General features: G+C 45.8%; 1 protein-coding gene across 2 annotated transcripts in view; it reads left to right on the forward strand.

The window, feature by feature from the left end:
• Positions 1–25521, forward strand: part of KCNS3 (potassium voltage-gated channel modifier subfamily S member 3) — a 49640-nt gene extending 24119 nt beyond the window's left edge. For both annotated transcript variants that reach the window (XM_043986753.1, XM_043986752.1), the window contains 2 exons: positions 16545–16716; positions 23302–25521. In XM_043986753.1, coding sequence (XP_043842688.1) covers positions 23361–24836 — 1476 coding nt within the window. In that variant the 5' untranslated portion in view covers positions 16545–16716; positions 23302–23360 and the 3' untranslated portion in view covers positions 24837–25521. The remainder of the gene's footprint in view (positions 1–16544; positions 16717–23301) is intronic.
• Positions 25522–26495: the final 974 nt, after the last annotated feature.

Below are 26495 nucleotides of genomic sequence, written 5' to 3' on the forward strand. Positions count from 1 at the left end.
GAAGTTATTTGTGCAGGGAGTGACGTGATCGTAACTGGCTTGAGGAAGATTGCTCTGTCAGCTGGGTGGTGGGGGCAGGCGTGGAGGGCCCTCTGGAGTGCACTCAAATTGCATCAGCTTCACAGATTGAAAGCCAAACTCGATTCCTTTAATTCAATCAGCTTTGTATGGATTGACAGTGATGGAGCCTCTCTCCCAGGCTGTGTCACTTCCTTGTTTATCCAAGAAACATGGCCGCTCTGACTCCCCATCATCTCTCCCATCCAGCCCCTTCTCTCTTTTCACCCAGCCACTACTCACTCCAGGTCCTTGTCGCCTCTCACCTGGACCCCTGCGATTGGCTTCCTGTCTCCTGGCTCTTCCCTCTCCAGTCCAGCCTTCAAACAGTCACCAAACTGATATTTTGAAAGCTCACATCTGACCATGTCATCCCCTGCTCAAGAAGGTCCAGTGGCTCCCTATTAGCCTGAAGATCGAAGCCCTTCACAGCCTGATTCCCCTGACCTTTCTACATATCACCTATTACTCTCCTTCGCACCCCCTGCGGTCCAGACACACAGAGCTCCATCGTCCTATCTCAGCACCTTTGCCCTGCCCCCAATGCTCATCCTCCTCTCTTTGCCTTGCTCAAAGGTCAGTGTAAAAGCTGTCTTCTGCATGGAGTCTTGGCTGATCTCCTCTCTGCCCAGCACCACCATAAAATGACCTTATATTTAGAGTGTCTCTACTCATAGATACTTCTGTGTATGTGTGTCTACACTTACATGTGGACATTGTTTCCCCCATAGGCTGTAACCTACTGGAAGGCAGGGATTGTTTTCCCTTTGTCTTTTCAGTACCACTGCTTGGCACCCAGTGGGCATTTAGGGAGTGGTGATTACCAACAAGTACGTGAGTGTTTGTGGGCAGTTTAAGAACTACAAGATTCAGAGCCCCTTTGGCACCCTCTTCTGCTCCTTTGGGTTCCATTGCTGGAGAAGAACTAGAGTTATTTTTTTTTGCGGGGAAGAGTGGAGTTAAGTGACTTGCCCAGGGTCACACAGCTTGTTAAGTATCCAGTGTCTGAGGCTGGATTTGAACTCAGGTCCTCCTGAATCCAGGGTCAGTGCTTTATCCACTGCACCACCTAGCTGCCCCACAAAGAACTAGATTTTTTTTGCAGGGCAGTGAGAGTTAAGTGACTTACCAGGGTCACACAGCTAGTTAAGTGTTAAGTGTCTGAGTCCAGATTTGAACTCAGGTCCTCCTGAATCCAAGGCCAGTGCTTTATCCACTGCGCCACCTAGTTGCCCCAGAAGAACTAGATTTTGATGTAGTGTTCTCTGATTCCCAAATATGGCAGGCTTTTCTGTGTATATGGTTGCTCTCCTTGATGAGACATGGATGGATACACAAGTCCAGGGATTCATTTCCTTCCAGCACACTTTATAGTTTGGCTTTCTGTCCTTGGGCTGATTGACAGCCAGCTTAGCTAACCATTAATAGAGGACACTGAGGCTAGCCTTACCTCTTCCCTTCTGGGGCAGAGAGGGCAGTGCCTCACAGGGTCCCGGGGGATGCAGCTCCTCCTTCGTTTTTGGGCAACTGAGGTCATAGCAGAGTCATTCTCCCCACTCTTCCTTCATTGCAACCTCTACCTTTCAATAAGAGCAATCTTTTTAGATGGTCTGTGTTTGAATGCTGTGGTCAAGATATTAGAAAACCACCAAATTACCAACATGGTCAAGGCAGGTACCGTGAAGAGGAGCACAGAACATTCATTCCCTTCTCTGTCATCGCAGACGACCCTTTTCAGAAACAATAGAAACATATAAATGCTTTTGATGTTCCTCTCCACAATAATGATGAAATAGAAGACATCTGAGAATAAGTACACTACCTCCTGAAGCGGCTGACCATCCCCATCTCCATCACTGTCTAAATATAGGGCAGTAAAAGTCAATCTTTCAGTTAATTAGACATTTCTTAAGCATCTTCCTGGATTGAGTCAGTGGACATAGGTTTAAATTCCAGCCCCAGCAATGGTGAATTGTCCTTATAACTACCCCTCTGCTCCCGCCTCCCAATTGCTTCCTGTTGCTGCTCTCTAGGCCAGACAGGACAAGTCTGATATGTCTTCCATGTGAGTGCTTCAAATCCTTGAATATCTCTGTCATTCTCTCTCTCTCTCTCTCTCTCTCTCTCTCTCTCTCTCTCTCTCTCTCTCTCTCTCTCTCTCCCTCTCCCTCTCCCTCTCCCTCTCCCTCTCCCTCTCCCTCCCTCTCCCTCTCCCTCTCCCTCTCCCTCTCCCTCTCCCTCTCCCTCTCCCTCTCCCTCTCCCTCTCCCTCTCCCTCTCCCTCTCCCTCTCCCTCTCCCTCTCCCTCTCCCTCTCCCTCTCCCTCTCCCTCTCTCTCTCCCTCTCCCTCCCTCTCCCTCCCTCTCCCTCTCCCTCTCCCTCTCCCTCTCCTTCCCTTCCTCCCCCCCTCTCTCTCCCTCCCTCCCCCATCTTTCCCTTCTGTTCAATTCCCCAGGCTGAACATCTCAAGGTGCTTTGACTGATTTTCCTATGATATCAACTTCACCATCCTGGCTACTCTCATTTATAGACTCTTCAGCCTGTCCATAAATAATGACGCAAACCCAGAACTTATCTAGATTCTGTGACACAAACATTGTTCCTATGTCCAGAAAAAGGGCATACTGCTCCCTCCTGGTTCTCCTTCTCATTGTCTGATTGCTCACTTTCAGATTCTTGTGTGGGATCATTGTCCCTATCACACTCTTTAACTGTAGGTGTCCCTAAGACTCTGGCCAGGCCTCTCTTCTTTCTCTTTTTTTCCTACTTGTACTTTCTTGGTGGCCTCATCAGTTCCCATGGATTCTCTTGTTATTTCCACATAGCTGCTTCTCAGATCTATCTATCCAGTCCTGGTCTCTCCCTCAAACTCCAGTTCTGTATCACCAACTGCTTCTTGAACATTTCAAATTGTATGTCCTGTAGACATCTAAAAATGAACACATCTAAAGCTAAACCGATTACCTTTCCCTCCCAAATACTCCCCTCTTTCTAATCTTTTCACTCTCATCCTCCCAGCTACTGAGGCTCAAAACCTTGATGTCATCTTCAACTCCTCCCTCACCCCAACCTCTCACAGACAATCTTTTGCCACATCTTGCCACCTTGACTGTGACAATATTTCTTGTACTCCTGTTCTCTACCACTGCCTGGTGCAGACTCTCCCCACCTTACATCTAGACTATTGCAATGTGTTGGGTGGTGTCTCTGCCTCAAGTCTCTCCCTGCTCCAGCCCATCCTCTGCTCAGCTGCCGAAATGATTGTCCCAAAGCAGAGGCTTGACTGTGCCACCTCCCTGTTTAATACATTCTATCGACTTCCTCTTACCTCCAGGATCAAATATAAAGCATTGGAATTTAAGCTCTCTCCATCCTGGGCTTTCTGTGCCTTTCCAGTCATCTCACATCTTAGCTCTGTGGAGGCCTCCCTATGTTCTATGCCTTCTTGACACTTTGCGTCATTCATTGGCTGTGCCCCATCCTTGCAATGCTCCCCTTCCTCACCTCCTCTCTTAGCCTCCCTCAAGTCTCAGCTCAGATTTCTCCTCCTGTCAGAAACTGCTCCAGTCACTTTCCATCTCAGCTACCCCTCATCCAACAGGACCTTCCATTTACACTGCCTGCATCGTGTATGTACTTACTTGGGTGCATGTTAGAATGTGAACTCCTTCAGTGTGGGGTCTTGTTTTTGCTTATCTTTCTATCCTGGTGCTTAATTCAGTGCCTGATACATAGTAGGTTCTCAATAAATGTTTCTTGACTTGACTTGATTTTGATTCAGAAGGGGGTCTATGCTTAGCCCTGTGTGGTCATTACGGATGATCCGGATAAAGGCACCGATGCCATTCTCGTTGCATTTTTTGATAACACCAATTGGAGGGGTCACTAAGAGAGTAGGTAACAGAGTCAGGATCCAGAGAGATTCTGACAAGTTAGAGAACTTAATAGGCATAAAAGTCACATCTTGGGTTAGACAAACCTAGTTCACAAATACCTGACCAGAGACGTGTGGCCAGACAGCAGCTCACCTGCAGAGGATTGGCTGTGCTGGTGCATTGGGAGCTTAATGTGAGGAAGAGATGGCAGCTCCAAAGTGAGAAGTGAACGGCTTGTGGGCAGCAGCATAAAGGGAGGCCAAGCACCTCACACTAGGCAGGTGCTGGGCCCTCTCTCCTTGTGATCAGACTCACATGAAATTCTGCACTGAGGAGGAACAGAAGGATGTGGACAAGACGCCTACATGATCAGAAAATCTGGATGAGTTGTGATCCGGATTGTGGTGGGTGACTATGGTCCTATAAAATGGGTCAGTTTAGAATCCCAGAGTCCCAGAATGCTGGAGCTTGGAGGGACCTTAGAACAGAGAATATCACAGTTTTCAGGGATGCTAGAATATCAAATGGCAGAGGTTGAGGAACTTTAGAACATTATACAGAGACTACAGAATCATGAGGGACCTGGATAACATCATAGTGGGAAGAGTTTCTCTGCACCATCCAGTTGAACCTTCTTATTTTATAGACTGGCTAGTCAAGACCTAAGGAGATAAGTGACTTCCATCCCTGAGGTCCAGCCCCACTTCTCCCACTGCCTGCTGGATATCTATCTCCTGAGCATCTCAGACTCAGCCTGCCCCAAACAGAAGTTGTTATCTTTCTTTTTTCTTCTTTTTCTTTTTTTTATTTAGTGAGGCAAGTGGGGTTAAGTGACTTGTCCAGGGTCACACAGCTAGTAAGTGTTAAGTGTCTGAGGCCGGATTTGAACTCAGGTACTCCTGACTCCAGGGCCAGTGCTCTATCCACTGTGCCACCTAGCCGCCCCTGTTATCTTTCTTAAACACGTTATTCTCAACTTAACCAACAACAAGGAAACCATGAGCATTTTCAGGTACTTAGCAGAAGACAAGAGTTTCGAGTATGAAGTGGTCAATCTCTGTCAGTTCTAACTTGTTGGTTTTTTAAATCTTTACTGAATTTCTCTGCTTCCTTTAGCCTGGTCTGCCCCCTTTTATTTCCTTGCGGACTCCCTGTTGAACTCCTCCTTGCACCTTTTAAAAGCTTTCAATGGGTGTCCCCTTTTTTTCTTCTTTATTTTTTGGTATCACCAAGGTTTGCACCATCACCACCTCTCCTCCTCCAATTAAAACAGACAAATTAAAAACAGACAAAACAAACCCTGGCAACAAATATGCAAAGTTAAGCAAAAGCAGTTTACCCAGTGGCCACATCTAGAAGTGTGTCTTGTTCTCCAACCTAGGCCCATGCCCTCTGTAAGGAGGAGGGTAACCTGCTTCCTCAGAAGTCCCCTAGAGGCATGGTAGGTTGGTCATTGCTTTGATCAGGGAACCCACTTTCTTCTCAACTTTCCTATTTCTGTTGAGACTATAACCATCCTTCAAGGCCCCCAGGCTTGTAACCTTGTAGTGACCAAGGACTCATCACTGTCCTTCGTTCTCCACATCTGATCAGTTGCCAAATCTTGATGTTCTTACCTCTATAAAGTATCTCATAATCCTCCTCTGCCCTCTGCTTACATAGCTAACTCCTGAGGTCAAGCCCTTCTCAGACCTTGCCTGGATTGTTTGCAATGGTCTCCTAACCTCTATACTCTCTATATGCTCCAGTCAATCAGCCAGCATTTATCGAGTACCTATGATGTGCAGGAATTATGCCATGAGTTGGCTCCCTGCAGACATAAATGTGCTCTTCCTACTGCACAGCTCTGACCCCATTGTCCCCTCACTCCACAAGCTCCAATGGCTCCCTCTTGCCCCTAGGATCAGATATAAAGTCTCCTGTTTGGTCTTTAAAGCCTTCATGATCTGGCACCTTCATCCTTTTCCAGCCATTTTTATCCATTTCTTCTCTCCATGCACACTGACCTCCCTGCTCCTCCTCACAGGCCTTTGCACTGGCTCTTCCCCATGCCTGGAGCATCCTCCCTTCTCAACTCCACCTCTGGGAATCACTAATTTCTTTCAAGATTCAGCTCAAGTTCTACCTCCAACAGGAAGCCCCCTGGAACCCTAGCTGCGAATGGAGGATGCATTTTGTATATATTCTGGATTTGCTTATACATGGGCATGTTTGCCCTGTTTGAATGAAGACTCCTGCAGCCTTTCATTGGACCTTTGTATGTCCAGTGGCTGTCACACAGGTGGTGCTTAATTAATGCTTGTTGGTGGAATGATTGAGGAGCTAATCCTCTTGTTAAGCCTGTTTCTCACCCAAGACGCATATCTCCCAAAGCTTGGCTGTGTCCACCCTCTCCCTCCTGGGGCTCATGCCTGCGACTCTCTCCTCAAATCTGCCTGCAGGCTCCCCTAGCTTCCTTCCAGTTCCAGCTACTACTCAACTTCTCTAGGAAACCTTTCTGGACCCCTGAGTCCTAGCGCCTTTCCTCTATTGATCATCTCTGATTTATCTTGTCTGCAGCTTATTTCCACATCATTGTTCGCATGTTGTCTCCCCCGTGAGGCGATGAGCTAGCTCCTTGGGAGTCAGGGCTGTCTCCTTCACCTTTGTTTCCATCCCCTGTATTTAGCACAGAGCAGCCTGGCACACAGCAGGGACTTAATAAGTGCTCATTGACTTGATATGTGTTTGGATCGTTTCCCATGGAGCTGGTCTATCAGTGAGTATTTCTTGAACAGACTCTGTGGGTGGATGGTAAATGGATGGTTGGCCCAGAATTGAGCAGGAGGAGGGGAGTGAATTAGATTCCCTCTGGTAAATTGGAAAGTGCTTTCGATGACCGGGAGCTTCTCTCTGAGAGGGAGATTCATCCTTTTAGTACCAATATCCTGCCAGCATCACTGTGGGCTGTCAGGGCTGGACCATTGGAGGTGCTAGAGAACTGAAACTGAGGCTGGAACAAAGGGCATTGGGCAGGTGATTGGGGCTCAGGAGAATCTGGCTCATCACTAGTGACTAATGATGCGGGAGAAATGGTGTAATCGGAGTCAACAGATGGGAAAAAGGCTGGTGACAGAGTGCTAGGGAGAGATTGTGGCCAACTGGTATCCACACAGTGTCCTAAATTCTAGGATTAGGCCCCCAGTGGGTTGGGTGAGCCCCTAGAGGTTCCATAGAAAAGTGTGTACAATAGTCACCCAGGCTGTGAGGATCTGGGCAGGACTGGGCTGCATCCTTGGTGGAAAATCCCATATTGATAAGATCACAACTCTACTAAGTGAGCTCTACAAGTGCAGAATCCACTAACTCACTGAGATATATTTTGAAACAGACCTTTTCCAGATGTATAGTTTTATTTAAATTCCTAATAATGGGATACTATCACTTATAGTGATGCCAGTCTGTTTTCTCCAAATATTCTTCCAATTTGCAATTCCATCAGGAATGTATATATTTCTCAAGACAACCCCACTGGTATTGACTTTTGTCATGTTTGTTTATCTTTGCCAATCTCACGGATGTGTGGTAGTACTTTAGAATTATATTCGTTTTCAGTTTTTTGTGTCAATAAAAATTAATACATTTTTCAAATGATTGCTTATCATTTGTGAATGTTTTTTTCAAATCATCTACATCCATTGACTTTAGAGGATATTTTCTATGATTGTGTCAATTTTTTTTTGTGGGGCAGTGGGGGTTAAGTGACTTGCCCAGGGTCACACAGCTAGTAAGTGTCAAGTGTCTGAGGCCAGATTTGAACTCAGGTACTCCTGAATCCAGGGCCGGTGCTTTATCCACTGTGCCACCTAGCTGCCCGTGTCCATTTTTTAATATACTTTATCTGTCAAATTTTGGATATCTTTGTTCTAGATATTTCTCCTGATCCGTTGTGTTTCTTTTTACCTTGGTTATACTGTATTTTTTATGGAAAATAATTTTTTATTTGTACATCACTTTAAAAAGTTTTTTCCTATTTGTTCAATAGATACAATTTTATTCCCTTTTGCAGTTGAGATAAATCCATTGCCTTTTCTTGTAACTTTATAAGGCTCATTTTAAAAGTATGAATGTGACTCAGCTGGAATTTATTGTGGAGTTTGGGGAAAAGTGTCATGCATGGAATTTTCCTCTGATGCTTTATTGATGCATGGAGGGGACCCTGTGGCCTCCAAAGGCAGGCCAGCGGACCCGCAGCTTTGGCCAGTCTTTCCAGGCTGGCAAAGCACCTGGTGGGACATGACATGACTATGGACTGTGTGGTTGTCTGAAGGAAAGCCCAGATGGAGAAGTTTATCATTTGGATGTTGGCCATCAGGGGAAGAGCATCTCAGATTTCTGTCTTCTAAAATGACAGCATGCAGAAGTACAGAGAAAGCTGACCTTGGAGTCAAGGAGCCCGGGTCTCAAGCCATACTTCTGACCCTTCCTTACTGTGTGACTCTAGGCAGGTCATATACCCTCTCTGAGCCTGTATCCTCATATCTAAAATGGAAATATATTATCTAGAGATGCTTACTCCAAAGAGTTGTTATGAGGCTTTGATGGAATAGAGGGGTTAAAATTCATTGGAAACTTTAGAGTGTCACATAAATGCCAGATCAATGTCAGTAATAACTATTTCTTTTCCTCTTGCCATGTTTTTTTCCTTTTTAATCTTTTTATTTATATCTTTTGTTTTTCTGTTCCCTTCATTTCTGAAAAATATTCCTTCCCCTTCCCCTCCCTCCTGAGACATCATCTTGCAGCAAAGATTTAAAAAGAGAAAAAAGGCATGTGAACAAAATCAACTGATATATCAGTCATGTGTAAAAGTGTATGTAGGGGCAGCTAGGTGGCACAGTGGATAAAGCACCGGCCCTGGATTCAGGAGTACCTGAGTTCAAATCCGAACTCAGACACTTGACACTTACTAGCTGTGTGACCCTGGGCAAGTCACTTTACCCCCATTGCCCTGCAAAAAAAAAAAAGTGTATGTAGTATTCCATACCCATAGTTCCCCAGCTTTGCAAGTTGAAGAGGGAAGAGTATTTTCTTAATTCTTCTCAAATAGAATCAATGTTCATGAGAGATGAAATTGCCGATTTATTTCCCAGCATTTCCATCCCTCCCTCTCCAATATTTATTATAGACTAGGGGTCACAAAATCACAGAACTGACAGGAACCCCAGATGAATCTAGTCCCAACCTGTACCTTAATGAGAATCCCTCTAAACAGATCCGCCTCGTGGCCAATGAGGTTCCCTGGAAGGGGAATCCATGGTGTGGTATATAGGGCACTGGACTTGGAGTTCATATCCTGCTTCAGACACTTCCTGGCTATGTGACCCTGGTCAAATCACTTGACCTGTTTGTCTCAGTTTCCTCCTCTGTAAATTATGGGGGTTGGACTCCCAAAGTCCCCTCTAGCTCTAAACACATGATCCTGGGATACTGGGATCTGTAGCTTCCTGAGGCTGGCAACCCACCCTACTGGCAGACAGAGGATGTTGGCAGCAGCTCCTTCATGGTCCTGTACCCTCTGCCTCCTGAAAGCAGCTCGGTGGCTTGATTGGCTGCTCTGTCCCACTGTTATATATACTTGCTTGCTGTGCACTAAAACCCTCAGATCTTTTTCAGATGAACTATTATCCAGCTATGGGTTCTCCATCTTGAACTTGAGGAATTGATTTTTTTTTACCTCATGTACAGGGTTTTTTACAGTTATTGCCATTAAGTTTTATCAAGCCCTTTTTAGATTCTGTCCCCCAGCCTCCTAGCTTCATGTCAGCTAACTTGACAAGCATGTTTCATACTTTTATTCAAGCCCAAGTTGCTTTAAAAATGCCAATCAGCCCAGAGCCAACCACAGAGCCCTGGGATATGGCCCTGGAGACCTTTCCCCGGGTGACATCAAACCTCAGTGGTCTCTGTGGGTGTGGCCATTTAAGCAGGTCCAGATCCACGTACCTGGACTATTGTCTAGCTGGCTCATATATCTCTTGAATGTCTACAAGGATTCAGTCATGGAAGACTGGGTTAAACCTTTCTAAAATCTAGGTGAATCAGCATTTCTCCTCGATACCAATCTAGTAATCCTGTAAAAAAATTAGATAAGGTTATTCTGGAATGATCTCTTCTTGCCTGAGCCATCCTGGCCCTTTAGAATGGCTTCTTTTTCTCGATATTTACCAACCAACTTTTATATATTAATGTTATTATTTTTTTCTAGAATGGGAAATCAAGCAAATTACTTTCTTTCTGTATTTTGAAAATAGGACATTTACCTTTCTCGAGACCTTGGGGAGCTCTTCTCTTATTGTTCAAGGTCTCTTAAAGGTCTGTGAGAATTTATTCAGCCATCACATCTGCCATTCGTTCAGTACCTTTGGTCGTATTTCATCTGGGTAGGGGACAAACTTTTGGAGGGCAGCTTGGTTCTCATTTATCTTGGGTTTAAATTCCTGTTAACTTATTATCTCACATAATCACGTGCTCAAGTAGAAATCCATACAAACCAGGCAGGGGTGGGGTTGGGGAGCTGGTGTCACTAGGACCTTAGACTCATCCTAACTGTTCACACACACACACACACACACACACACACACACACTCACACACTATACTTATACACACACATACACACATACACAGAGAGTCTGGTTTAGAATATAACTAAGTTAATAGGGAAACAGAAAGGAACAGAGGAAGGGCAATAAAAATGAGAATCAATTCAAGAAATGGGGGAAGGCTGGTGGGAGGGAAAATTAAATGCTTGATAATTTTTTTAAAAATTCAATGAAAAGTTAGAAGGATTGGGCACTTCCCAGACTCCATCATTTTCACCCCTTTCAATCAATAATTTCTCCTTGATGGTAAAAATAAGGTCCAGAGTAGAGTGCTTCCCCTTCTGGGTTCTACTATCTGTTTTGAAGGATAAACTTATTAAAGAAAGTCAAGACATCCTTAGCTGCTGTGGGTGTGGTTAGAGAGAGATTTGGCAAATATCTGGAATACTGAGATCCTCCATCACTATAATAAAATGCCCCCTTCATCTGTTCCCTAAGTTTCTCATCTGCTTCTTCTTTCTGTCCAGGTGGTGTGTAGCACACCAGATCACCCAGATCACACAGACCACCCTCTCTTTCTCTGGGCTCAGATCTCCTCCCAGAGGTGGATGATCCTTAAGTGAAGAATGAGTCTTTCATCTGGTTTTTGCTTTCAGATTTAGAAATAGAACCTTTGCTTCTGTTACTGACACCTTTGTTCTTTTCATTTTTCTACTTGGATTTTCTGCACTTTTATCCAGTAGTGGAGAGTCTGGAGGAGAAGCACTTATAATAGTGTTTTAACACTTACCAGGGCAAGTCTGCCTTGCTCAGGTTTTTTTTTTATTTGGACTCAGGAGGGGCTGCTTGTCTCCATGCTTCATGTGTCCCGATAGGGGTGTGTGCAGGGTGCTGAGCATGGGAGCTAAGCCTGTTTACATTGATTGATTGGATGGTGGCTCAGAAGGTGGGGAGAGAACAATTAATGGAAATCCAGGACCAAGAGTTCCAAATTGATTGGTGCTTGGTATGTATTGACTGGGTGATTACATTGCCAACCCCCAAAGTGTGCCTCTTGGCCTTCAGGAAGGGTGGTACCTGAAGAGAGAGAGAGAGAGAGAGAGAGAGAGAGAGAGAGAGAGAGAGAGAGAGAGAGTGTGTAGGAAAGAGAGGGTGGCAATGCAGGGCATATTCTGGCTTAGACTGCAGAGAAACTGGCTTCAGATCTGGGTTCGGCCGGTGCCTTAATCTGTGCCTTTGAGTTAATTAGGTACCTTTCCCCAGTCTGAGCCCATTTCCTCACCTCTCAAGTGGCAGTGCAGAATGGGAAAGGTGTCTGCACTTCCTTCTGGCTCTGAATCTTGGGATTGTAGGGCTATCCAGGACTCGGGCCCCAGAAGCTTGTTCATGGACTGTAAGCTCTCTGAGGGCAGAGACTGTCTCTTTTCTGTCTTTGAATCCTTAGCTGTAGCACATGCAGTGCCTGGGACTGGGCATCCTGGACATTGCTCCATAAATGAAGTGTAACTTTCTGTGCCTTTTTCAACTGCCCCATGGGGCCCTGGTCTCTGCCTGGAGGGTCCTTCTTTAGGCCACAGAGGGCTCCAGAAAGCTATTCCCATCCCCATTAAACCTGGTGGCAGAGGTGAGTCCAGGCAATGGCTGTGGGTTGGGTGTTCATTCCCTCCTCACTCACAGTTCAGTGCCTTTTTAGTTCTACAAAATGCTTCCCCCACCATGACCCTGGGAGGGAAGGAGGGAGCGAGAGAGGGAGGACAAGACCCATAGTTCCCATGGCATAGATAGGAACAGGCTCACATGTGTTAGCTAAGGTCACAAAGCCAGGCAGTGTAATTGCTGTGACTTGAGTTCAGAGTGAAAGAGGGGAATTATTGGCTGTCTGACCTTGGATGAGGTGCTTCAGCCCTCTGCCAATAAGCATTTATTACGTACCTTCTGTGTACAAGACGCTGTGATAGGGGAACCTGGGAATTCAGAGACAGAGATGAAGCAGCCCTTGTGCTAGGGAGCTTAAACTCCATCCAGGAGAACACCCACGACTCACCCATAGCAGAGAGAAACAAAAGGAGCATGTGATAATGGGGGCGGGACATGGGGAAGTCGCTGGGCAGGAAAGGCAGTTTCTTTATTAGTAAAATGAAAGATTTGGATCAGTCTTATCTGCAGTCACCTGAGCTCGCAGTCAGGCGTCCCCTAGATGCTTCTGAAGTAGGTGCAGAAGAGAAAGCAGGTGCGTTTTGGCATTCGGGAGTTTGGAGAAAATTGCCCCCTCCCAAGCCCCAGCCCACGACTCCCTTATAAAGCAATTTGGAGACCAGGCTTAAAGTGGAACAGTCTTAGGACAAAGAGTTGGTTTGTGGCTTAAATTCGCACTAAGTTATAAGTAACTGAATCAGTTTGACTTGTTTATGGTTGAACCAGGCCTGAAGATACTGCGTCAGAAAGTGAAGAATGCTTGCCCTCAAAGAGCTTACATTTTCCTACAGGGAGAATGGTTGGGCAGGTAAATAGATCCATTGATATTTTTAGAGGAATGAAATGGAAAACTGATGAGATGCCTGCTGTGTGTCAAGCTGGAGAGTAAGTGGGGGGAGGATACAGAGAGGAAAGTGATTGACACCTGTCCACTGGGGTGTGGGAGGGGGTCGGGATGCTGAAAGCAGCCCCTAATTGTGCTCCAGGCTTGGGGCAGGGGAGGCTCATTGGGGAGTAGTGGCAGAGGGACCCTATGTGGTGGGTGCATAAAGGGAGGCCAGGCACCCAGAAGACCAGGTCTTAGTGAATTCTCCAGTATGTGCGTCTTCTGAGAAGAGTGTGTTCTGTCTGCTCCAGGCACTCTATTATTGTCATTTAATAATGAACAAAATGGTAGCTGAGCAGTTTGCTGCTGGATAAACTAATAATCACAGTATTTTTCTCCACCAATTGTGAGATATTTGATGAGGGGCCAGAAAGGTGGGGTGAGGGCATCTGGGTGGGCATGGGCTGTTCTTTCCAGAGTCTCCTAGTGGCTGAAGTTCAATGGGACATTGACAGGGGAGATAAAGGACAGATCTGAATTCAATTCAACCCAACAAACCTTTGATAAAACCTACTGTGTGCAAGACCCTGTGCCAGGCACCAGGGAGGCAAAAAGGAGAAAATGATCTAGTCCCTGCCCTCAAACAACTTAGGGTATGATAGGAGCTGGTTGGCACAGCCAGGTCTAGGGGCTTAAATAAGAAGGAACAAAGAGGAGGGAAGGAAACAAGAATTTCTTAAGCACCTACTATGTGCCAGACACTGCGCTGAGTGTTTTACAGATATTGTCTCATTGGATCCTCCTAATAACTCTGGGAGGGAGGTGTTTTTATCATCCCAGTTTTAGAGTAGGGGAACTGAGTTAGAGAGAAAGTGACTGTCTAGGGTCACACAGCTGGTAGGTGTCTGGGTCGGATTGGAACTCAGCTCTTCCTAACTCCAGGGCTAGCACTCTATTCACTGTGCCATGCAACTGCTTTTAGACAAGAGGGGCCTGCAGTGAGGAGGAACCAGGTCATTCACTACCTCCTCTGTAGAGGTAGAAATGATAGGATTGTTCAACTGGTCATTTTTCTCTTCTCCCCATGTCCCTCTTTAGCCATGGTGGGTTCCAAGCTTGGGTGACTGAGATGGTGGAGGCATCAGTAATAAGCTCACAGAAATTACAAAGAAATTTGGGGATTTGGTGAAAGGAGGTGTCTTCTGGACTCCATGTTGAGTTTGAGGGGCAGATGGGACCCACCTGGGTGGAGCTATCCCCCATATAAAGGAGGACAGCTCCAGAGAGGGATAAGGCATGGAGACAGAGATCAGGAAATGAGGAAGGGCTTGCTCAGAGGTGGTAGCTGATGAGTGGGTGAAATCTTCAGGAAGAGGTGAGATTTGAATCTAGGTCCTTCTCACTCCAAGCCCCCACATTCCACTGTATTTTACATATGGGGAGCCCGAGAGAGGGTAAAGAACTTGGCCAAGGCAGGGAGTGAGCTCCTGGCAGAGCTGAGGTGAAGTGGAGTGCTCATCTTCTGAATCCCCGTGGTCCCCCTCCAGGGGGGGGGACGACCCTGACTCCTTTCCCTGCCATTGTCTGCCTCTCCAGGTCTAGTCCCTGTCCTGACATGGCCCCAAGCAGCCTCCTTCCCACCTAGAGAACCAGGACCCAACTTTCCTGCTCTGCTGTTATCTGAGATTTGGGGGGTGGATGGATGGCCACTTGCTGCTGTAAATCTCTGGAAACAGCTGACGTGTGGTTCAACCTCTTGGATCAATAGTGGGAAGTTTACTATTGCCTTTGATTGCTTCTGAGCTGAAGCATTTATGTATCATTTGAAACATTTTGCTCGTTTAATGATGAATTTGGCAAATAATCAACACAGGCGACTATTTTGGTAAGAAAAAGAAGATGGTATAGAATTCCATGAAGCTGTTACTTATGGCTTAAAAATCTGTCACTACAATTCCATTTTCTTCCTACTCAATTCAAACTAAACACATTCACAGAGTCCACTGGCAGAGGTGAGCCCACTGGGCCTTTCTCTGGGTTCAAAGAGAGGAGAAGAATTGGGCATGAGCACAGTCTTTCAAGCCTATCCATTTCTTTTTTCTTTTCTTTTCTTTCCTTTCCTTTTCGTGAGGCAATTGGGGTTAAGTGACTTGCCCAGGGTCACACAGCTAGTAAGTGTTAAGTGTCTGAGGCCAGATTTGAACTCAGGTCCTCCTGAATCCAGGGCCAGTGCTTTATCCACTATGCCATCTAGCTGCCCCAAGCCTATCCATTTCTAATGGAGGCAAAGGTGTGAAAATGCAAAGACACTAACCTATAGAACTAAGGCACACAGATGGGCAGAAATGTGCTCCTAGGGGAATGAATGAGTAAACCATCCCTGGGAAAGCTGAGAAAATGAAAGGACAGCTACAGGGTGCTGAGCCCTGGGGCTGGAGAGAGGATGACCTGAAGTCAAATCTGGCTTCAGATGCTGATTAGCCATGGGACCTTGGGCAAGTCACCTTTCTGCCTCAGTTTTCTTATCTGCAAAATGGGGATCATAAAACACCCACTTCCCAGCATTGTTGAGAGGGTCAAATGAGAGAATAATTGTAAAGTGCTTAGTGTAGGGCCTGGCACTTTATAAGGGTATATAAATGTTTGTGATCATGATGATTAAAGGCACAAAAACTAATTTAAATGAAGGAGTGAAAAGAACACTCACTTTCTGAAGTTAGGGGCTCTGGGTTCAAGTCCTGCTCTGAGCCTTGCTAATCAGTCAAATGAGCAATCAACATTTAGTCATCACCTGCTGTATGCCAGGCATTTTGCTAGCAGCTGGTTATATAAAGGTAAAAGCATAATCAGCTGTGCGCTTCTGGGCAAGGTGTTTCTCAGAACTCTGTGAAGCATATTGACCTCATCTCTGTAGTGGGGACAATTCTCATATGATAAGTTGGAAGATGACTGCCCTCTAATTCTTTGTCCGAAGTTGGGCAAGCCAGTTTCAGTTTGACTGAACAAGCATTTGTGAAGTGCCTACTGTGTGCCTGGTACAGGATATGAAGACAGTCTGTAGCCCTTTTCTCCATCTCATGCAGCCTCGAGAAGTTCTGACCAGTCTGAGATGGGCCAGCCAGGAGCTGGGCTCCCTGTGTGCTCTCTTGTGTTTCCTCCCATCTTCTTTTCTTTCTTTCTTTTTTTCTGGTGAGGCAGTTGGTGAGGTGCCTAGGGTCACACAGCTAGTAAGTGTTAAGTATCTGAGGCCGGATTTGAACTCAGGTCCTCCTGAATCCAAGGCTGGTGCTCTATCCACTGTGCCACCTAGCTGCCCCTGCTCCCATATTCTGATGGAAAGGCTGCCCCCCAGGAGGTTGTCCCCCTCCCGTCTTAGTGTGTGTGGGCTCCAGGGATTCCTTTCATCATTGAGAAGAACCAGGGCCAGCAAGGAAACAGAGCAGCCGCCGGCCTGTGGTTTCCTGCCTGGAGAGCCAATGACCTTTTTCTCTGATTGTTCCCTCTGCAGGTGAGGAGGGTTTCCCCTCAGCCTCCTTGATCTGTGCATGCTCAGGACTGGCATCTTCTCTCCCACCTGCCCAGTGGAGCCTGTGGAGTCAGGTGTACTGCACTGCTAGGTCGGCAATGGAAATTCCACCAGACAGGATGAGGGGAGTCTGTGTTACCTCCTTCAAGTGCGGGTAAGAGCTGTCTGTTGTTTCAGTTGGCGGGGGGGGGGGGGGGGGGGGGGGGGGGAACAAAGGCCTTCTCTAGGTTGGCTGCTGAGAAATGGTAAAGAAGGCTAGGTACTGGGGTGGAGAAGAAGGAAGAGGAGGAGGAGGAAGAGAAAGAGGAAGAGGAGGAAGAAGAGAAAGAGGAAGAGGAGGGGAGGGGGAGGAAGAGGAGGAGGAGGAAGAAGAGAAAGAGGAAGAGGAGAAGGAGGAAGGGGAAAGGGGAGGAGGAAAAGGAGTGGGAGGGAGAGGGGAGGGGGAGGGGAGGGGAAGGAGGCAGCTGCTGATGCTCATAATAAAAAGCTCATGTTTCTCTAGTGCTTTGGGCTTTAGAAAGCATTTTCTTTAGTGTCCAAGGCTGATTCAGCAGTATGATAAGCAGCTTTTAGGCATTCTGGATTTGCACTTAACAGAGCTGAAGAAGGAGAATGTAGATTGACCCCCTCCAGGTTAAGTGACTTGTCGTTGGTCACACAGCTAGGAAGTGGGAGCAAAGTTAGAATGTAATCTTCAAGAGGGCCGGAACTGATTGATTTTTGTCTTTGTGTTTCCCAACATCTAGCATGGTGCTAGGCACCCAGGTACTAAATAAATTCTTAGTAGTTCATTGGTTGGTTGGTTGGTTGATTTAAGTGTCAGAGATGGGATTTAAACACCCCTTGCTAGGCAGATGGAGAGGCAGCATGGTCCAGCGGAGAGCTGAACCTAGATTCAGGCAAACCTGAGTTCAAATCTTGATTCTGACCCTTCCTATATGTGTGATTCTGGGCAAGCCACTTAAATTTACTGAACCTTAGCTATTCAACTCTAAAATGAAACAAAAATAGGTGGAGCAGTGGAGAAAGCGCTAAAAGTTTCTTGGGAAGACTTGGGTTTGAATCCTGCCTCAGGATTACTTAGCCTTTGTTGGCCTCAGTTTCCTTGGGATTGTTGCAAGCTTCCTAATTGCTTCCCTGCCACCAGGGTCTGCCTTCTCCATCTTCTACATGACTGTCAAAAAATTGCCCTAAAGTATAAAGCTGACCACATCACTGCCTTGCTCAAATCCTCAAATGAGATGATCTTTGTAAAACATTTGGCATGGATCCTGGCACATAGTAGGTGCTTAATAAATGCTTATCCCCTCCTGCTCAAGAAGTTTTGGTAGCTTCCTGGTACCTCTGCCATAACATGCAAACTTTCCCATCGGACATTAAAAATTCTTCATAGTCTGTATCCAGATCGAAATAAATTAATATTCTACTATTATATTAATAACTAATTATTAATTTGTGATCCACCCATTTCCTCCTATTTTTGTTAAGACCCCACTCTCAGAATTTCATTCACCACAAAGTGAGTTTTCGAGGCTGATTTTACATTATTGCCCCTCACACATGCTAGTCATCCTTCATTCCTTCCCAGATGCTTTTAATCGTCCTGACTTTACCTCCATGTCTTAGCTGACTTCTCACTCTGGAACATTCCTCTTCCTTGCAGCCCTTCTATTATTGGCAAGTCTTTCCCAGAACCCCCATGTGGAGAGGGACCCAGGTCAGCCATCCTTCATTCCTCTTTGCTTCTAACTTCTGGACTTCCCCAACATCCTGACTTGTGGGTACCTTCTCCCCCTCTATTCTTTTTCATATGTTGTCTTCCCCATTGAAATGTAACATCTTTTAGGGGAGAGACTATCTTTCTTCTTGCCTGTATTTTATCACTAGCTCTTAACATAGTGCCTGGAACATAATAAGCACGCATGAAAGGCAATTATTGCAGATGAGGATGTATAATTCAGAGATGGTGAAGTTCTAAAAATGGCAGTGGTGATTACAGTGGACATCAAGGATGGTCATGCCAGCCTAACTTCGTTTCCTTTTCAGAAAGGCTTATTAAATGAATCATCTTCTATGGAAAAGTTGTCAATAGAACCTACTAGAATATTAACAAACTTTTTGGTAAAATATCTCCTAATATTCCTGTGGAGAAGATGGAGAGATGTGGACTAGGAGATAATGCAGTTGGAGTAATTTGGAACTGGCCCAATGACCCAACTCAAAGAATATTGTAGATGACTACATGTCAATAAGAAAGAGGTCTCCAGTGGAGTGCCCCAGGGTTCCATGCTTTGTCCTATGTTTAATAATCAACGAATGACTTGGAGAAACATAGAGTAAATGTCTGATCATCAAAATTTCAGATGACTGCCATCTGGGAGAAGGGGTTAAGACAGTCAGGATCCAAAGTGGTTTTGACAGACTTGAGCATTAGGGAGAATTTAATAAGAAGAAATTCGATAGGGAGAAATGTAAAGTTTTGCACATGGGCACAAAACTCAACTCCATCCATATCAGATGGGGAGGCCTGGATAGAGATTAGTTGTTCAGAAAAAATAGAAAAAAAGATGAGTCAACAGTGTGATATGGCAGCCAAGTAAGCTAATGCCATCTTGGGCTGTGTTAAGAGGGGCCATGGCTTCCAGGAATAGGGAGGGGATGGTTCCACTCCCCTTTGCCCCCATCAGGCCTCGGCTGGAGTATTTCGTTCAGTTCTGAATATTGTAGTTTAAGAAGGGCACTGATAAGTTAGAGTGTCCAGAGGAAGCTAATCAGGATGGTAAATCACAGGATTGGGTCTAGGCCATATGAGGTTTGGATGAAGGAAATGGACACGTTGAGCTTGGAGAACTATTGCTGTAGAGGGTGCCCCATACTCCCCCATTCTCAGGCTCACAACCTAGGAGATGTCCTGGAATCCTCACTCTCCCTGCCCCATATCCAATATGGTGCCAAGGCCTGTCAATTTCTTGGCAACATCTCTTGTCAATTTCACTCTTGCAGCATCTCCCTAATCCTCTCCCGTACATCCCCTCTTCTCCTCAGACACTGCCCTCATTCCCTCATGCCTTGACTGTTGTAATAGCTATTGGGGGGTCTGTCTCAAGTTTTTCCCCACTCTAGTCCACCTTCCGTTTAGCCACCAGTGGTTTTCTCAAATACTGGTCTGATCATGTCAGACTAGCCAGTAAACTCCAGTGGGTCCCTAGTACCCTTAGGAGGAAATACAAAAGGTTCAATTTGACATTCAAAGCCCTTCACAACAGAGCCCCTTCCTACCTCTCTGGGTTTCTCACACCTTACTGTTGGACAGAGACTCTTTGATCCGATGACAATGGTCTCCTGGATATTTCATGAACAAGACACCCCACATCTCAGCTGTGGGCATTTTCTTTGGCTGTCCTCCATGCTTGGAGGACATCCTCTCTCATCCTCTCTCTCTCCTCAGGTTTCCCTGACTTCCTTCAAGTTCCAGTTAAAATCTCTCCTATGGGAAGTTTTCCCAAACCCCTCTTACTTCTGGTGCCTTCTTTCTGCTGATTATTTCTTTCTTGTTTGTGGTCTCCTCCATTAGATTGTGAGCTCCTTAAGAACAGGGACTGTTTTTTCCCTGTGCTTAGCACAGTGCCTGGCACATAGTAGGCATTTTAAAAATGCTTGTTGACCAACTAACTGAAAGATGCTACCTATCTTTGAATATGTGAAGGCCTATCATGTAGGAGAGGGATTGGGTTAGCTCTGCTTGGCCTGAAAGGGCAGGGCCAGTAGCAGTGGGGGAAGGTACAAAGAAGTCTATGGAGGCTAGAGGTCAGGGAAAACTCCTGTTTCATCAAGGAAATGCCTCATTTTATCAGTGATTTTAGTCAGTTTCCCCCAAAACTGGGGGAACAGATTAGAACCCACATTTAGAATCTTAAATTACACATTCCCTAAGAATTGGAGCCATCCCCAAGTGGGCTGGACTGCCTGGGAAAGTGGTGGGCTCCCCTTCCTTGGAAATTCACAAAGTGGGGATGGACAGCCACTTGTGAGTATGTGATAGCAGGGATTCCTTTCAAATGGCAAGTGGAGTCCCTTCAAGCTCCCATATTATGTGAATCTGCAAAATGATGATAATAATATCTGTATTTCCCACCACAAAGGACTGTCTTGAGGATAAAATGGAAAAAAATATGGAGAGCCTTTTGTTAATCTTAAAACGCCATATAAACTGTTGTGAATTTACATGGAATTTCCCTTCCAAGGAGATCTGAAGCCATGGAGTAATGTGGCTAGCATCTAGGGACCATTGCTGGCTGGGAGAAGAGGATACCTAGCTAAAAATAGCAAGCAAAGAAGGAAAAGAAAAGTCCCCAGAAAAGGTCAACCAGCCCATTAGCGACTACAACAGACAGTATGTGCTCTGCATTCTCTGGGACACAAGCACCGTGGACAGCACCTGTCCAGGGCTGGATGGAAGGCTGATAGGTCCCTGTTTCCTCTCTAGGTGGATGAGCCAAAAATAATATTTGCAAGCCACACCCCCTTCTGCCCGTTGCAGGAGAGGAATCCCTGTCGTGACGGGTAGTTGTGGGGCTCCCAGGAACATGAAGGGAGAAGAGATTCCCTTCTTTGTGTGCTCCCTTTCTACTAATCAGAACCAGAGACTGTCAGAGTGGGGATAATAAGAAAGATGGTGTCAGCTTCCACTTAAGGATTACAAAGTGCTTTTCTCATCAATCCCCTTGGAGATTGTGCTCCACCTTCGTCATGTATTCTTGGGCAGGTCACTATTATTCTCTGGGCCTCAGTTTTTCCCTTGCTACAATAGGAAAGTTTGACCTGTCCAGTAATTTTAAACTAAAATTATATGGAGGCAGCCTATAGCAGGAAGGCCTGGAATCTCCTCAGATCCTGGTCCTAGCAATGAGATCCTGTATAGGTCATTTTCCTTCTGAGCCTGAGTTTCCTAGCTGCTTCAGGCACTGGAATGATGGGCAAGTGTCCACTCCTGGGAGCCTTGTTTCTTCATCTGTAACATGGAGATAACCATAGCACCCACTCATAGGGTTATCATGAGTCTCAAATGAGATAACGTAAAGTGCTTTATAAGTATGAGCCACAATGGTGATTATGGCTGTTGTTAGGTTTTTAGAGGGCAGGATGTGAGACAAGGATTTGTGAAAGCAGTGGGACCAGGGAAATTGGGAATAATTTCTCTCTGTGCCTTCGTTCCTTTATCTGTTTGAAAGAGTAGGAATCAATGATTGCTAAGATGCCTTGCAGCATCTTTGAGGTGTCCAGGGATTGGAAATGCAGAGAGAGGCAGGGAAGGCAACTCTCTTGGCTATTGGGAAAGAAAAGGAGAAGTGAAAACTTAGGTGGTAACATACTCTCCACCTCCAAAGAAAGAACTGATATTGATGGAACAGACTGAAGCCGGCTGTTGTTCACTTGCTTTCATTTTCCCCCTTTTATTCAAGTTTTCTTATACAGGATAACTAATATGGTCATGCTTTGCATGCTTGTACATGTATAACGTGTATCTGATTGCTCGCTGCCTTGAGGAGCAGGGAGGGAAGGGAAGGATGGAATTTGGAACTCAAAACTATAAATAAAAATGTTTATTATTTAAAAAAAGAAAAGAAAACTGAGGTGGCTTGATTTCAGCTTCCTAAAGTATAGGAGTTGGGTTGTAGGACTTCTGGTTCTAATGTTCTGTGTTTTAAGTGTGGCTCTTATGCTCTAAGGTCCCATTTTACCGTCATGTCTATTCTATGACTAAGGTCTCTTTAAGCTTGGATGTTACAGGTTCTATGTTGTCAGTTCTGGAATAGCTCTGACTCTGTCTTTCACAAGGTTCCTCTCAGTTCTAACATGCCACATTCTCTATTCTAGCTTCTTTCCAACTTTGCTCATCTGTGAGTTCATGACTCAAGGAAGGATTTGAGTTATACCTAAGAAACATGGAAACCTTTCTGGATTTATCTCTGGAGGAATGAATGTTCTAGCTTCATTATCATAGTGTATGTGTGTAAGGTTCTTTGTGACACAATTCCTCCCTTGGTGGCCACCCTTCCAATGGTCCAAACTTGTCATCTTTATGTCTTGGTCACAGCACTCTATGGGCATGGCCTTCAAGAACCTCTGTCTTAGGGGCAGCTGGGTGGTGCAGTGGATGGAGCACTGGCCCTGGATTCAGGAGTGCCTGAGTTCAAATCCGGCTTCAGACACTTGACACTTACTAGCTGTGTGACCCTGGGCAAGTCACTTAACTCCAATTGCCTCCCTAAAAAAAAAAAAAGAACCTCTGTCTTCATAAAAGACAGCAGGAAAGAATATCTCATGCTAATGGATTTCTTATGTCCCAGTGATGCAAAAAATAAATTAAAAGTCTTTGCCTAAAACTGTGGTACTTTTGTAAGATTTTGGAGATTAAAAAAATTAAAATCATCAGGTCTAACAATAGGAAATTGTTTGGATGGGAGTAATATCCTGGTCTGCTTTTTTTCTAAAGGGAGTTTGGGGATGGGGGTGGGGGGTTACCAGCTTAGGTTCCTGTGTTCTCAAACATGTGCCTGTGACTTAATACCAAGGCTGGTTTTAATTTCCTCTAGCAGACAGGAGCGCCTGTATTTGTGGTTTCATTTCCTGCTGGGTTTTTAATTTGTCACCTCATTCTGAGAAGGGAGGGTTAAAAGTATTTCGTCGGGGCTTTAACGGGATAGAGCCACCTAACCTCATCTCATGCTCCTTCCAGATGCCACACCATCTCCCTTGCCAGTCTCGCGAGTCAGCAGCCAGCCTGCAGCATTCGCCATGGTTTTTGGTGAGTTTTTCCACAGCCCCGGACAAGACGAGGAACTGGTTAAGCTGAATGTTGGGGGTTTCAGGCAGACTGTTGGCCAGAGCACCCTCCTCCGCTTCCCTCACACCAGACTGGGGCGCTTACTCACCTGCCACTCGGAAGAAGCCATCCTGGAGCTCTGCGATGACTACAGTGTGGCTGAGAAGGAGTATTACTTTGACCGAAACCCTTCCTTGTTCCGCTACGTCTTGAACTTTTACTATACGGGCAAGCTCCATGTCATGGAAGAGCTCTGTGTGTTCTCCTTCTGCCAGGAGATTGAGTACTGGGGCATCAATGAGCTCTTCATTGACTCCTGCTGCAGTAACCGGTACCAAGAACGAAAAGAAGATAATCCCAATAAGGACTGGGACCAGAAAAGCAATGAAGCGAGTACAGACTCTTCCTTTGAAGAGTCATCCATCTTTGAGAAAGAGCTGGAGAAGTTTGACAAGATGCGCTTTGGCAACCTCAGGAAGAAGATCTGGATCAGGATGGAAAACCCTGCCTCTTGTTTGTCGGCCAAGCTCATAGCCATCTCCTCCTTAAGCGTTGTGTTGGCATCCATTGTAGCGATGTGTGTCCACAGCATGGCAGAGTTCCAGAAGACTGAGGACGGGATAGAAAACCCTGTTTTGGAAGCAGTGGAAATCACGTGCATCATCTGGTTCACCAGTGAGTTAGCCATAAGGCTTTTAGCCGCCCCTTGCCAAAAGAAGTTCTGGAAGAGTCCCCTAAACATCATTGACTTTGTCTCCATCATCCCCTTCTATGCCACATTGGCTGTGGACACCAAAGATGAGGAAAGTGAAGATATTGAGAATGTGGGCAAGGTGGTTCAGATCCTGAGGCTCATGAGAATATTTCGCATCCTGAAGCTGGCCCGGCATTCGGTTGGGCTGCGGTCACTCGGTGCCACCTTGAGACACAGCTATCATGAAGTTGGGCTGCTCCTCCTCTTCCTGTCAGTGGGAATCTCCATATTTTCTGTGCTTGTCTACTCTGTAGAAAAAGATGATGCTCAGTCAGGCCTTACCAGCATCCCCATCTGCTGGTGGTGGGCTACCATTAGCATGACCACCGTGGGCTATGGAGACACCTACCCTGTCACGTTGGCGGGAAAACTCCTTGGGAGCACCTGCATCCTCTGTGGCATCCTGGTGGTGGCCCTTCCCATCACAATCATTTTCAACAAGTTCTCCAAGTATTATCAGAAACAGAAGGATGTCGATGTGGACCATGGCAGTGATGAGCCGCCCGAGGCATGCAATGAGCTGCCGTACTTCAACATTAGGGATATTTATGCTAAACGAGTACATTCCTTTATTTCTAGCCTTTCTTCTGCAGGGATTGTGGTAAGTGAGCAAGACTCCACAGATGCATCTAGTATTGACGAGGCTGAAGACATTTATGACACTGTGTCCTTAGAGAATGACCCAGTGAAGTGATGCATTCTGGAGACCAGCTACTTATGGAGGACTGGGGAGGCTTGGTCTGACTTTTGGCTCTGCCACTTGTTATCTGTGTGACCTTGTGCAAATCATTTGCTCTCTATGAGCCTCAGTTTCCCTCTATCAAAGTGGGATGTTTAGGTTCAGTATCCAAGATCCCTTCCTGCTTTGACATCTTGGGACCTCTAGGACTCTGGTGAGTGGCTTGCATGTTGGTTTTGTTGGGGTCTTGCTACCATTCTTCCAACGTTTAGCCACTCTAACCTTCTAGCCTTTGGCACATTGGTTCAGATCACTAATTCTCAGGGTGAACCTTTTGGCCATGGTTAGACAATCATTGCTCGGAATTCATAGCTCAGGCTTTATTTTTTTCTCAAGGAGGCTGAAGAAGATGCCTGATTCAGCGATTTATTTTTTACATAGTGTCCAAGATGCAGTTTGAGACAAGACAGGAAGCAGTTCTAAATGCTGCGCTGATATCCGTGATCAGCATGCGGGGTATGTCCTTCCTCGTGGGCTTGGAATTAACCACAGTCCTGATGGTGGGAAACTGTGGTGTGTGGCATGGGATGCAGACAATGAAAGAGTCCACACGCATGTAAAAGCCATGAAGTGAGAACAGCGCATGTGCATTCACACTCACACACTAAACATGGAAATTAAGAGCCCAATAAACATGCTACATCAGTGCACAAATTCTCCTGGTGTCTCATGTTCTTCTACTGGGGAAACAAAATCTGGTCTTTGCAGACCCTCTCACTAACAACCAAGTGCTTCTGTGGGAGAGAAAACAAAAGGCATTTGTTTTAAATGTTTCTTTTGAGGAAGAAATTATTCTCTCCCTTCCTTCCTTCCTTCCTTCCTTCCTTCCTTCCTTCCTTCCTTCCTTCCTTCCTTCCTTCCTTCCTTCCTTCCTTCCTTCCTTCCTTCCTTCCTTCCTTCCTTCCTTCCTTCCTTTCTCCCTCCCTCCATTCATTCTTCCCTTCTTCTTCCCCTCCCCTTTCTCTTTTCTTTATGTTATAGAAAAGAGAATGTCATAGAGAGGACATAAAGAGAATGTCAGAACTGGGAGGGACGTCAGAACAGAGAATACAGAATGCCAGACCTGGGAAGCACTTTCGAGCACAGAATGTATTAGCTGAGAGAAAACCCAAAATGCCCAAGTTGAGAGGGACCTAAGACCATAGAAGAGAAGAAATCAGAGGAGAGGAGGGAGAATCTGGGAGGAGCCTTAGGGCACAGAATATTGAAACTATGAGGGGCTCTGAGAGCCTGTAGAACTCAAAGGAGCTTTAAGTAACATAGACACTCCTACCCGGTGGACTCTGAGGTCCCTCCTGCCCTGCAAACATAGGGATTCTCCCTTTTGGCCCCTGGCTGTGGCCTCTAAAAGCCTAGCAGCAGGAGGCCAATGGTCAAGTCTTCCCCAAGAATATGATAGCTTTGGGGCAATGGTGAGAACACTGCATCTGGAAGCAGAGGAGCCTAACGGGGATCTTGGCTTTGTTACTTTCTCCCTGAATGCCCTTGGGCAAGTCCTTTCCTGTTTCCATATCTCAGTTTCTCCCTCTGTAAAATAAGAACATTGGACTGGATAGTGTCTGAGGTCCCTTCCAGGATTAAATCCTAGGAGGCTGCCATTGTAGATCTGAGTCT

Source organism: Dromiciops gliroides, chromosome 2 (assembly GCF_019393635.1).
Source record: "Dromiciops gliroides isolate mDroGli1 chromosome 2, mDroGli1.pri, whole genome shotgun sequence".
NCBI classification, from domain to species: Eukaryota; Metazoa; Chordata; class Mammalia; order Microbiotheria; family Microbiotheriidae; genus Dromiciops; species Dromiciops gliroides.